Source organism: Callithrix jacchus, chromosome 14 (assembly GCF_049354715.1).
Source record: "Callithrix jacchus isolate 240 chromosome 14, calJac240_pri, whole genome shotgun sequence".
NCBI classification, from domain to species: Eukaryota; Metazoa; Chordata; class Mammalia; order Primates; family Cebidae; genus Callithrix; species Callithrix jacchus.
This window is the reverse complement of record NC_133515.1, coordinates 10,817,584-10,831,531: the sequence shown is the minus strand read 5'-3', so window position 1 is coordinate 10,831,531 and position 13,948 is coordinate 10,817,584. Positions and strand designations below refer to the sequence as shown.

General features: G+C 45.4%; 1 protein-coding gene across 15 annotated transcripts in view; it reads right to left on the bottom strand.

The window, feature by feature from the left end:
• The window catches only part of NPAS2 (neuronal PAS domain protein 2), a 173,975-nt gene that overhangs the window by 32,690 nt on the left and 127,337 nt on the right, over positions 1 to 13,948 (bottom strand). For all 15 annotated transcript variants that reach the window (XM_035271767.3, XM_035271763.3, XM_035271764.3 and 12 more), the window contains 3 exons: positions 13,477 to 13,597; positions 12,348 to 12,461; positions 511 to 629 (listed from right to left, as the gene is read on the bottom strand). In XM_035271767.3, coding sequence (XP_035127658.3) covers positions 511 to 629; positions 12,348 to 12,461; positions 13,477 to 13,597 — 354 coding nt within the window. The remainder of the gene's footprint in view (positions 1 to 510; positions 630 to 12,347; positions 12,462 to 13,476; positions 13,598 to 13,948) is intronic.

Below are 13,948 nucleotides of genomic sequence, written 5' to 3'. Positions count from 1 at the left end.
TATTAGCTGATACTAAATTTATTTCACAAGCTGGGGAAAAATACCTAGGAGCCAAAATGTCACACCATTACCGAGAAGTGTGGTAAACATGTGGAAAATGGCTTTTCATCTGAATCTGAATTACTCATTTAACTCAACATTCATGCTGTAGACGTTGAAGCAATCACAGATGAGAGAAGGTAGACAAACCCCCAACGCTCCGACACTAGGTTCTCACCCAGCCCTGCCCTGAATGGTATTAACGCCAGTGTGAAAGGTAGGAAGATTCACAGTTACTGATCAGCACCTCTGCAGGCTGAACAGCAAGGGATGCTGTCTTCAAACAAAACAACTTGCAGAAACGGGGCAGGGGAAAGGGCGTGTTTGCAGGCACAGAAGCCAGACACTTCAATTATCAAAGCCAGTGACAACTTCACTGAAATTTATTCCCTCCCAAAAGACCATTAACTACATGTAACAAAATGTGACTCAATCATAACAGCGCTGCACAGGTGCCTCTCAGGTACTTGCCTTTAAGAATTGTGGTGTTGCCAGACGAACAGTGGCAATGAAGCAAACTTCCTTTCCTAGTGGCACCCGGCAAGGTCTTGAAAGGGTGTTGTCAAAACCGTTACAGGAGGGGCTAGGCACTGGGGGGTTGGAAAGAAGAGGACATATAGGTTAGCCCTGTCACCCCTGTCCGGTGACAGCAGCCAGCCCCTAGCTGGCTTAGCACTAAGCCAAGCTCTGCCCCCAGGGTTTATGTACAGTATATTAACTGATTTCATTCTTATAACAACTGGATGAGGTAGGTCATACTATTATTCCCGTTGCACAATAAGGCACAGGGGGACGTAACTTGTGTAAGACCAAAAAGCTTGCTAGAGCTGGGATTTGAGTCCATGCTGGTCACCAGTATTCAGCACTGCCTCTCACTTCCACTAGCCCTACGGCTTATTATGATGGGAAAAGTCTACAAAATGGGAAGACAGGCCGGGCACAGTGGCTCACGCCTGTAATCTCAGCACTTTGGGAGGCCAAGGCAGGCAGATCACTTGATGCCATAAGTCCCAGACCAGCCTGGCCAACATGGCGAAATCTGTCTCTACTAAAAAAAAAAAAAGAAAAAAAATTACAAAAATTAGCTGGGCATGGTGGCGCATGCCTGTAATCCCAACCACTTGGGAGGCTGGGGCATGACAATTGCTTGAACCCGGGACATGGAGTGAGCTAAGATCACACTACTGCACTCCAGACTCTGTTTCCAAAAAAAAAAAGACAGCCTCATTCTGTAGTAACAGTTCAAATACTCACTTCAGCCAGTGTTTTAAGGTGAATTCCATAATCAGACAGTGTTCCTCACACTGATAGTCCCAGGGAAAGTAGGGATGTCTCAGCATCATTGACACCCCTTTCCCCACCCCTGTCTTGGCTGGCACACCTGGGGTTCAAGGGCCTCTGTCCTCAAACTCCCCCTTGGGAGCCCAGGCTGATGCAGGGGCTGGGCCTGGGTCACTAAGGAGATGGGCTCAGGATTTAGGGTCATCCTTAGAGGAACATGCCTACAACAAAACTCGCCAGTTCCCTAGCATGGCCCAGGTGACAAAATCCACTCTCACGCACCTTCTTATGTCTTCTCACATAAGTCTGGGAAGGCATTACTCTCCTAGGTGCGCAGAAAGGTTCTATAATTAACCACGATCACTCAGAAACTACAGAGCAGGGATGCCATCAAGTTTCTGGGCTCCAGGCCCAGGGTTTTAACAAGGCAGACGTGGGGATTATTCTAGGCCCACACCCATTGGACCACATCATGGCACCAACCCACACCTCTGGCAGCCTCAGCAAAGTCTTCTCTGTGAGACTCAGTCCCTGCCTTCAGGGCAGCTGTGGAGAACCTACTGACATTCTGAGCCAGAGAAAAAGTCAGCTATTTTTAGATGGAGTTTTCTAGGTGGGATAAAGAACCCTGTTAAATAGGAGAAAAAACAATTTACTGTATATGTGGAATTCTCAAAGTCGGTGCCCTGGGGACCCTGGGCACTGCTGCCTGGGCCCTAAACAGATTAGCGAATTCAGAACTCTGGGGTAAGGCCGAGGCACTGGCCTTTTTGAAGGCTCTGTAGGTTCACCAGCGTGCAGCCAGGCTGAGGATCCCCATGGCTGATAAACTATGCTGCGTTTTCTTTTTACAATGGAGTTGATTATATGCTACATATTCTGAACTATCACGATGTTCTCCAAGTTAATGAGGAACATACCAAGCATCAGAAAGCTAAATCATTATAGAATGAAATCTGCAAGATTTTCTTTGGATTTTAGCTTTCCAATCACTTTAAAAAATCTATATATATATTTATAGGTTTCTAAAAGATTCTATAACGTGGTCTTCTCTCCACTAACATGAATAAATTCATTTTACAAAATAGATTCTCTGAATTCATTCACATAAATAGTAATGTTTTCAAACATGAATATAAAGTGGGCAAAATAAAAAATAGTGGTCTCTGGAGAGCTTACATCTGTCACAAGTTGGCTTAGGCTATTGCAAATGAATTTGTAGGATGAGCCAAGAAACTTATCAAAGGGAAGGAAAACAATTCCACATAAGGGAAGGGTCTGCAGATGTGAACATCTGTTTAATAAGACATTAAAAAACTTCCCAGATGTGAAATACTCTTTCTGCTTGAATCTAAGATATATTACCCAGCCAGATAATGACTAATAAAATTCTGACTCTTTCAGAATACCAAGACCTTCCAAACAAACTTCTGAGGACCTCCCAGGAATTTAAGAGAAAACCTCCTTAATATATCTCTAAATGATGCAACTTCTTTGAATGATTCTTTCAGCTGTTAAATTCCTGTGCTCTGTCAGAAATGTCTTCCCTGATTACTGTGAGGAGAAGGGGACAGAAAAAGATTCTGATGTGGGAAACGGCTGCCTCAAGAGATCCTGGTTGCTTCTTGAAGGGCAGCAGAGACCTAGAACATGGACATTAGGTGGATGTTTTGCGGAGCTTCCTGTTGGCCTGGCTGCCCCCCAGGCTGATTTTATCTGCTCTTTTATAGCATCTAAGTCTTTAGAGATGAAAATTCGTCCCTGAAAGGCAAGTTTCATTATTGCTTAGAGCCTGCATTTGATGAGCTAGATATTTTACAGATGTCCAGAATGGAGCAACGTCTCTCCTCAATACGCTTTTCCCACCAGAAAACTTAAAAAAAACTGAGGGCATGGTCAAGGGTGATAATAAATCAAGGATGAATGTTTTAATAGAGGCCAAGAAAGAAACATTGGGGAAAATTAAGGCAAAGAAGATACTCTGAACATTTTTTCAGTTGCGTTTGAAATAACTTTTCCCTGCAGCATGAGTCTTCCTGCATATTCTAGAGGCAACACAGGCACAAACTGTTCCCTGGGACTTCATGGTCATATTTAGCACTTAGAATAACTTCTCTGGCACTTTGTATCCCAAGGTATTTTAAAGACATTAATTAAGGATTCAATTAGTTGTTTCAATTTAAGTAATAGAAAGAATATATCTAATTACAACTGGCTTCCTGAGACTTTCAGAAGGATAAACCACTAAATGCAGGAGCAGCCCTGTTTTCCCAGATCTCTGACCACTCACAGTATAGAGAAAAGCAATTCACTCTCGCTACATTTCCCTCCCTAGGGTCATCTTACTCAAAATTGGGGCTCATCCTCTGTCTCCAGCTCTGAGCAGGTGCCCTGCGCACAAGTGCTCAATATGTGCTTTTCAGATGGATCACCCATGAGATGACCTGGCTTAGCTCTAAACCCTTGCTTAAGGTTCAGTTTGGGAAGCCACCATCTCATCCTTGCCAGTAACTAGCACACAGGCCTTGGGACCCCAAGGTGGCTTCCCCTCTGCAGTGTTACCCACCTGGGTGCTGCTGATGGCCCGTCCACTCTGCCAGCTGTGGAAGGTGCCCATAGCAGATGGCCTGGGTTCCACTGGCAGGCAGGTGAACTCACTGCCCAACTGATACATTAACACAGGTTGGCAGGAGGCCTGGTCAGGGAAACTGCTGCAAATCAGCACATGGCAATCACCACTCTGTGATGGAAAACAGAGCAGGTGTGTGACATGGGCTTCTGCCTGCAGAGATGCAGTGCCTGCTTGCTTTTTTGAGATAGAGTCTTGCTGTATCCCCCAGGCGTGAGCCACCATGCCAGGCTAATTTTTATATTTTTAGTAAAGACGGGGTTCCACCATGTTGGCCAGGCTGGTCTGGAACTCCTAACCTCATCCACCTGCCTCAGCCTCCCAAAGCACTGAGATTACAGGTCTTGATTCACTGTGACTGGCCTTGTGCCTTCTTGATGGTCTTCCTATGAAAACGGTCCACAGGTTTTCATGTCCTGAAACTTTCATTACACTCTCTAACTTCAGAGACCCTGAAAAAGTTTTGTCCTGGGCTGGCATTCTTGGGATTCCCAAACCAGGAGAGTCCCAGAGACTCCAAATGACTTATGTCTGCCTCATCTGGAAGCACCCAAGCTTGGCTTCCTAGTCTGTCTGATGACAAAGGTGAGCTCCCAAATCAGCCATCATGAGGAGAAAGAGATGATGATGAAGGTAGGACGATCTCAGGTGATAGTGTACTTTTTTCAAAAGGGCTCAGGAAAGAGCAAGGGAGATGCAGAAATGGTAATAGCATTAGTTAACAGCAAAAGAATACAAAGAGCTGGAGAAAGACGTACAGCTCTGTTCCACTGAGTTATCGGCTCAGTCATCAGAGCAATTAAGTTTATTCTCATCAGAGGTGACCTGCTTATGATAAATTAGTTGCAATGGCTGGAGGAAAACATACTAATAGTCCACAAGGAAGTGACAAAGAGCTATCTCGGCACTTCTTGAAACAAATGAAAAACAAGGCTGACGGGTGTCTGGGAAGATGCGAAACTTTTAGTGATGAGGTTTTGCTCCAGGAAGAAGAAAGTTAAATCCCAATTGTGACAAATATCCAAAACGTTCAGGCTATGGCTTTGGAATGTTGAGGTGAAAAGAACTTTCTGCACATTCATGAGACGTCATCTCCCACTAATTAAGCCCTATTTTCAGGCTCATTTTTTTCTCTTCATAGTGTGCTTGATCCAATATGTTCTGAGTAGCCAGGTGACTGGGTTCTCAGGAGAGCAGCGTGATCATCTCACCCACTTCTTGGCAGGCACTGCCTACCTTACCCAGGGCATGTTTGGCCCTTTCCTCTTTCCTTTATTTCAGTTGTTTTGCATACAGAAGAGCAACATTGGAGAAAAGGCAGGAGCCACAAGACAGAGCTGGGGCTTTGCAGTTTTTTTTTTTTCTTTTTTGAGACAGGGTCTCACTCTTTTGCCCAGGCTGGAGTGCAGTGGTGGATCACTGCAGCCTGGATCTCCCGGGTTCAAGTGATCCTTCCACTTCACCATCCCACAGGTGTGAGCCACCACACCTGGCTAATTTTTTCTTTTTCTTTAAGAGACAGAGTTTTGCCATGTTGCCCAGGCTGATCTTGAACTCCTGAGCTCAAAAGATCTGCTCACCTGGCCTCCCAAAGTGCTGGGATTACGGTGTGAGCCACTGTGCCCAGCCCAGATTTTCAATTTGCTGGATTAAAAAATGACTCTAAAAGGAAACTACATGTTTTACTCAAATATTTCTTCTTTCCCCTGGCAATCATTAACTAAAATGAGTATTTTTCAGGGCCAGAAGAGTGTAATAGCGATGAGAAGATATCCACTAGATGATTGGTGTGGATGTTTCAAATTATTTGTATGTTCAGGAAAGTGAACTCCCCTCGTCCCTGTCTTCCAAGTGGATCTCTCATGCACATTTTTATCACAATTATGGGACAACTTGTATGAAAGGTTCTCCTACTCCCAGGCTGAAATGAGCAGAAAGATGAGGTTGCTGAAAAGTCTGACCATTTCTCATTGTTCCATTTTAATGAACTCTAGGTGTCTGTGTAGGATGATGCCCTTGGGTCACAGATTTTTGTATCGTGATTTTAACTCCTCTGGGATCTCTCCAGCAGCACTGACCACTGCAGGGGAAGGAGGGCCTGATTCTTTGCTGGGTGGCGGGGGGACACTCTGCTTCCCACTCTTAGCATCCTGAGTAGGTGAGACACTCCCTCCACAAAGCCATCCACACTCGTGTCTCCATTCACAGTGAGGTCTGGCGTGTATCTCCTTTGTTCCTTTCACTGAGGCATCTCAATTAAGCTCAGTGAGGAAAAAATTCCAGCCACCCCAAAGCCATAAAATGAGGCAACCTCCAGAAATCCCACGGAACATACAGAATCGAGTGTTGTAAGCGGAAAAGCCTCCACTTCTGCCAGTATTTCAAATCTGGTTGCATGGTTAGAGGCGAGTAGGTAAAACGAGGGCAGGGAAACTTTTGTACTGGTGTGTGGTTTCTGGAAAGCCCAGAGTGGAATGTTTGCTGAGGGTGACCTATTTGGAACGACACCAGCGACTTTTGAAATACTGCTTTCTGGATTTGTCAGACGCACATCTAAATCCAAGTCTGGAGGAGGAGCAAAGGCTCTGAGAAAGGATTGCCTTCTTCTTGCATGAAGTTATCTTTCAGGAACTGGAAGCCTGCACATTAGGACACCTTAGCAAAGACCTTTCACCATGCCTCTGAAAATTACCTGGCTGGTTTCTTTCCACTAAGAGTGGACAGATGGGGCTGCAGGACATGTGTGCCTGGGGTTTGAGAAAGGAGGCACTATATCACTGGAGAAGCAAAAGAGATGGGATTGTTTTTGTCTGAAAGCATCTCTCTTTTGTTTTTTAAAATATTTGTTACAAGCAAACATAGCCCTAAATGAAGTAATCTCGTTTCAGCTCTACTCTGGAAACAACCGATTAGAGGAAGACAAGGGCTGCTCCTACTAGTGGCCCATGCCACTGCTGCTGGCTGGCCAGGTCCAGCATGGGCTTTTCAGGGGAAGAGAATGGGACACGGGGTTACATATCCCAGCTGAGTCCTCCAAAAAGCTTTGCACAGACTGGGATAGAAACTCTCCTCAAGTGAAACTCTTCTAAAAAAGACTACTTTCAGGCTGGGCGCGGTGGCTCAAGCCTGTAATCCCAGCACTTTGGGAGGCCGAGGCGGGTGGATCACGAGGTCAACAGATCGAGACCATCCTGGTCAACATGGTGAAACCCCGTCTCTACTAAAAGTGCGAAAAAATTAGCTGGGCATGGTGGCGCGTGCCTGTAATCCCAGCTACTCAGGAGGCTGAGGGAGGAGAATTGCCTGAACCCAGGAGGCGGAGGTTGCGGTGAGCCGAGATCGCGCCATTGCACTCCAGTCTGGGTAACAAGAGCGAAATTCCGTCTCAAAAAAAAAAAAAAAGACTACTTTCTTGTCCCATTTCCTGACACGTATTTCTTCACATATGTTAAAAATCTAGGTTAAAGATGTGAAGTCCAGTCTTCCCTCCCCTGCCCCAAGAACATCTGTGGCAAATGATGAAGTCCTAAGGAGTGACCAAAATGTGCGAACACTGAAGTAGGGGAAAATTCCACTTGGCTCAAGGACCTGGGCAATGGCTGCTGTGTTTATGCTGCCAAAGTGAATGGGGGCAGAGGAGAGGGGGGCATCGTGCCCTGGGGAATCTGGACATGTCCAACTGGAGAGTGTCATGTCACCTCATTCACCAGAGCAAAGGGGCTTTGTTCCTCCCTTCCCCTCAAATTTTTATGAACTCAGCCCTATCATGTACAGAGCCTGACAAATCCCGGGCAGCCATGTGGGCAAACAGACAACCAGATGGGACCCCCGTCTGTATGCTTCGAGGCTCACCCAGAGCACTCTCCAGCTCAGCCTCACCCTCTCTCCTCTGCCCTGAATCTACACATCTCTCTGTGATTTGGGGCCTACAGCTTCCTTGTTGATGTGATTTTTGAGTGGTGGCCCAAGGACTCTCTGAGCCTTGGGCCACCTCAGCTGATCAGATGAGCAAGAAGAGGGTGTGTTAGCCATGGAATACTATACAGCCACAAAAAGAATGAAAACATGTCCTTTATGACAATATGGATACAGCTAGCGGCCATTATCCCAAGCGAATTAACACAGAAACAGAAAACAAAATACCACATGCTCTCACTGATAAGTGGGAGCTAAATGTTGAGTACCTGTGGACATGAAGATGGGAGCAGTGGATACTGGGGGCTGCTGGTGGGGGGAAGGAGGGAAAAGGTGAAGCCTGAGGGGCTGTCTATAGGATGCTGTGCTCACTGGATCAGTGGTACTGCAAACCTCAGCATCAGGCAGGGTACCCAGGTGACAGACCTGCACATGTACCCCCCGAATCTAAAATACAAGTTAAGCTGGGTGCACGGCTCATGCTTGTAATCTCAGCACTTTGGGAGGCCAAGGTGGGAGGATTGCTTGGGCTCAGAAATTTGGGAACAGGCCGAGTAACACAGTAAGACCTAATCTCTACCAAAAAATAGAAGAATCGGCCAGGTGTTACAGCATGCACCTGTAGTTCCAGCTACTCAGGAGGCTGAGGTGGGAGCATCTCTTGAGCCCAGGAGGTGGCAGCTGCAGTGAACTATGATGGCGCCACTGCATTCCAGTCTGTGCAATAGTAAGACCTTGTCTCAAAAAAAAACCCAAAAGTGCTGAAAATATTTTAAAAAGAGAGAGAGTATCAGAAGCATGTGGCGGGGGGTCCTGGGTAGGCACGTCAGGTAAGGGGGCCTCCAAACACCCAGGCAGCTGAGGTGAGGAGGGGGCCTAATGGAGGTGGGAGGCACAGAGTGCGGAGTGCACAGGGCCCACAGATGAACTTCCCCAGCCATGCACTGCTGCTTCAGAAGCCCTCAGTGTGGACAAGTCATAAGGCATCAGAAGTGACACATTCCAGTACCCACCTATGTTCAATTTCCACTTTGAATTTATGGCCAAAGAAGTAGCTGCAGCCCTTCTGTGTGAATATGCTCTATCCCCAGAGCACTGTGCAGCTGGCTGAGGACAGCTATGTTAGCTCCCAGGGAAGAGTGTTCTCTCTGAGTCTCAAGTCTTGGATCAGAACAGGGTTCAGACCAAAGACTTGAGACTCAGAGAGATAACACTCTTGAAATCCAGTAGCTGTGTCCTGGAGCCAAGATCAAGAAGCCTCACTTTAGGTCAACCTACTTTTATCCGCTGTTTATTTATGTGCTAGGTAAGGACTACACTAGGCCCAGGAAGCAGGTGCAGTGAGTAATGGTTGCTGTCCTTTCCATTCCATTATTTATTTAAAAAAAAAAAAAAAAAGAGCAGGCATCAAATAAGAATGTACCATGTAACACTGTACCAACCAAACAGCCTTGCAGAAATGCTAAGACTTTTCACGATAATGGACCAAGGTGGGTTTCCTAAATAGTTATTTAAGGTGTGAGCTGATGTCCTATAAAAATACAAGGCCAAGGCGGGTAGATCACCTGAGGTCAGGAGTCTGAGACCAGCCCAGCCCACATGGTGAAACCCCATCTCTACTAAAAATACAAAAATTAGCTGGGCATTGTGGCACATGCCTGTAATCCCAGCTACTCAGGAGGCTGAAGCAGGAGGATTGCTTGAACCCCGGGGTGGAGGTTGCAGCGAGCTGAGATTGCACCGCTGCACTCCAGCCTGGGTTACAGAGTGAGACTCCGTCTAAAAAAAAAAATCACCGATGATAGTGGTCATTTTACTTCTATACATATTACATATTATTTTTTCAACTTTTGCCACACCTGGGAACTTGGGGAAGTTGTATGGGGAGGCTGTGTAATGGCCATGTTTTCTAGTTTCTTTTTCTTTTTTTTTTTTTTTTTGAGACAGTTTTACTGTGTCCCCCAGGCTGGAGTGCAATGGCATGATCTCCACTCACTGCAACCTCTACCTCCTAGGCTCCAGCAATTCTAATGCCTCAGCCTCCTGAGTAGCTGGGATTACAGACACACACCACTATGCCTGGATAATTTTAGTATTATTAGTAGAGACAGGGTTTTGCCACCTTGGCCAGGCTGGTCTCAAACTCCTGACCTCAGGCAATCGGCCTGCCTCTGCCTCCCAAAGTGCTGAGATTATAGGCGTAAGCCACCACGCCCAGCCCACGTTTTCTACTTTCTGTATTTGATGCTTTGACATCTGGAGCCTTGCTGGTGCTGGATGAACTGCCTCTTCTAGGGTTAGCCAGTTCCTAAGGAGGACAAACAACTCACCTTCCAGGTACCTTTCATATGCAAACCAACCCACCTAAAGCCCACACCTGACACAGGTCCTTCAGCCTCCCACCTTCTGGGCCCTGTCCCCTGCCCTAACCAACCCCAGGCAGGCACCAGATAATTAGGGACAGTTCCTCCTTCCCAGAGTCCACTGAACTTATTCGAACTCACCAGTGCCAAGCCTGCCTATCCTCTCTCACCCATTCTTTTTCTTGGAAGCTACAGTAAAGGTTCACTCAGCCTCCCGACCAACCCCAGTGCTTCTCTGTGTGGTCCTGTGTGGTGGGCCAGGTGTGCCTCCTGTTCCCAGGGACCCGTGAGCATGACCCTGTGCTAGTTCTATGTCTAATCTTTTGAGAAAGCAGCACACACATTTAAAGTTCCAAATCAGTGTTTACATTAACTCAATGATAAAGTTGTCTGGGAGGAATTCCATTACATTATCTATAGAATGGCACCGGTATCACACTAGGGCAGTGCTTTTCAAAGCCCATGACCCCTGGAATCGGAACACACAGTACTCCCCAGCTGCACATTCCTGGGCCCTACCCTCCCATCTCCTGAACTAGACTCTTTAGGGCAAAGCCCAAGAATCTGCATTTTAACAAGTCTCACCCAAAGAACCACTGTACCAGGGTTTGTATGATGTCGTGTTCTCTACAAGGTACCTCTTAGGTCAGTTTCTTTAACTGAGTAGCCCAGCGAGCCTCCATTTACTTCTTTGTGTGGTTCATTAAACATTCATTTCATGAAGTCTGGGCAAGCCTTTCAGATCAGTAAGATGAGGCATGCTTAGGTCTTGGTTTCATCTGGCTTTGCCCAGATTTAGGGGCCCACTTGGGAAGATGGACCTCTTACAACTTCGGACCATCTTAAGCCCTGGATGGGTCTGTCCCCAGAAGGGCCTCCCAGTCAGCCAAGGAGCCCACCATTCAGGCATAAGCCCTGCACACTGGACCTGAAAATCATGCTGGCAGGATCACACTAAAGGTTTAGCATCTAGTTGGAGCCTTTTAAACAAAGCATGTACATTTATGCAAATAACATACAATGAAGGACCATCTGAGGTTGAGGGAAAAATCCTGGTTAGCCTAAGTGTGAGGACGTGGTGCCATTACTTTGGCTGTTTCTAATAGAAACCCTGTGTATGACTAATTTGACTAGGGGGAATAGACCCACCACATCCAGCGTGAAACCGCGGTAGTGAACGCAGCAGAAGTCGATGCTGTCATCATCTGCTCTCTGCGTCTCCCCCTCATTTCTGCAGCTCATCTTTCTGTTTTTGTTTCCTTTGGTATTTTTCTCATTTCCTCTTCTTTTTCCCCATTCCCTGTCAATTTTTATTATTATTATTTTTCCATCTTTGCTGTTTTATGAAATGTTCTTTGTTTTGTGATGAGTTTGGAGGAGCAGAGAAAACAAAATGCAGGCCTTCCTGTGCTAGGCCTGTAACCAAGTTGGCTGTGGACTGGGTTTCTGAATTCCTGGCCTCATGCCTGCATTCCTATTTTGCATGGGTCAAAAGTAAAAACAAGTGTTTTAGTCTAGTTCAGAGCTATAGTCTCTGCAGCCAGAATTTGGACAATTAGGTATCCGGGTAATTTCAGAAAATAAGATTTTGCTGCTTGGCTTATCCTGCTTGATAATTCATCCAATGCAGATTGCTGGCTGATTGTAACATGGACCCTTTGCTGTGCATTAGGGCCACGGTGAGCAGAAGAGCTACGGACCAGGTCTACTAAAACATGCTCACAGCGGTACTGCAAGAGGTGGGAGAAAATGCAGAAGGCAAGGTTATAGATCTTCAAGTCACAACGAAGGCCTGTTTGGCCGAGTAGGCCGGTTAAGCCTGTTCTTTACGCTGTTTTGCACAGTACAGAATTATTTCATCAGCTGAAGATAAATAAACGAATAACATGTGTTTCAGCGGCACTGTGTGCACTGGCACGAACAGGTGTGGGAGTGTGTTCTTCTCGAATGGGAGAGAACATCGATGAGAAGGAAAACACATTTTGGGAACTCGAAAATTCAAATGCAAATGCGAAAAGCACACATTCTCCCTCCTCCTCCCTGGGTGATTCCTAATGCCCCCATGTGCACGTTTGCATGAGAAAAGATGCTGTCACAATTATATGACAATTAAAGCTTACCATTGTTGTAAGAGCGAAAATTTCCTACAAATTTTATGTATTCATAAGTTGGAAATTCCTTTGGGTTCAAGCTGCCTCTGAGAAGGTGGCAATAAAACTCTAAATCGCTGTCAGCTGGGCCGTTAAAGGAAGAAGAGGAGAGAAAGGGGTCGTGAGCATCGCACAGACTCAGACTAAACAAGAAACGTCTTTGTGAAAACTCTACGGGATTTAGTCTACACACGGCCAGGCTGGTTCTCTCATTACGACTGACTTTGGGACCTGGTCTGTAACCCTTGCTGCACGGGTTTCCTTCCATAGCTCACAGATATTCTACGTTCCATACGTGGACCCAATTAGTCTTAATTTGCCCCCAGATGTCTGTGGGTGGTAATGTCGGCACTGATTAGTTCCGGTTGTTTTCATATGTTATATTAAAATAAAGCAGCTCATATAGAGCTGCTCCCTTTAATTTAATCTTTTTGCTTTGCTTTGAAGTAAAATCAGATGTACGACAGGACAGATTATTCATGGAAAATGGACTCAGGCTGGCACTGATGCAAGCAGCTTTGCTACCTCATGCAATTGTGTATGCTTCATTAAGGGACACGTGGTTCATGAGGCATCAAGGTTAGCCTTCCACCCATGTTGCCAAATATTTTGATAAAAACTTCTAAATTCCACAGAAAACACAAATATATATAAATAACCAGACAACAGCCTCAGGAGGACAGAATTTGGATTTTTGACCTAATTATTCAGTTTTCAGTTGGTTTCTTCATAGTATATAAATTTAGCATCATAGTATCCTCCACGATGAGCTGATTGTTCACTGACGTTTGCACTGTTTCTTACTAAAAGACTCTCATGTAAAAAAAAAAAAGGAATCTTGTCATATACACAAAATAAATTATTATTCTTGAGTTCTCTGCTTTCAAATTTTCCACATAAAAGCCAAATGTCTTACATATTCCAAATTCCAGTTTTAGCTTTAAACCTAAAATATACCTCTAAGGATCTTGGAAATGCTCTGAGTCATGAGGAAAATTATTCTTAAAATTAGTTCTCCCTTCTTAATTCATTCTAACCTCCTTTCAAAAGCAAAATTTGTATCTTCCTAGCTTGTAAAACCAGAAAAAAATAAACTTACATTTTAAGTATTCTGGGGAGGGGGAATCCGTCACAAGCATATGGGAAGAAAGGATTTTATAAACTTCTGAATGTTCTTGTTCTGGGAGGAAATTTAACAAATTCTGATCCATGACATCCGACTGAAAAAGAAAAGAAAGGACAAAGGTACACCCTCAACAAAGATGAAAAACAAAAGCAAAAACAGAAAATGAACTTCACAACAATGCAGAACTGGTTCCCCAAATGGAAAGTTCAGTATCTGATTTTCTGTGGAGACTCTCAGTTCATCACTCTATTGTTTTAAATAGTAACCTAAAAGGCTGTATTTGTTCAAAGTGTACGTGCAGTTGTCTGTGGGCCCAGGAGGGAACTAAGAGTGAAGTCAGACAGATGTAGAAAGGACTGAGTCCTCCTCTTGCTTGAGAAGTGCCATTTGCCGACACTTCTGTGTGTTGGCTGGGGCAGCATGGCTCCTGTGCACACCCAGTGCA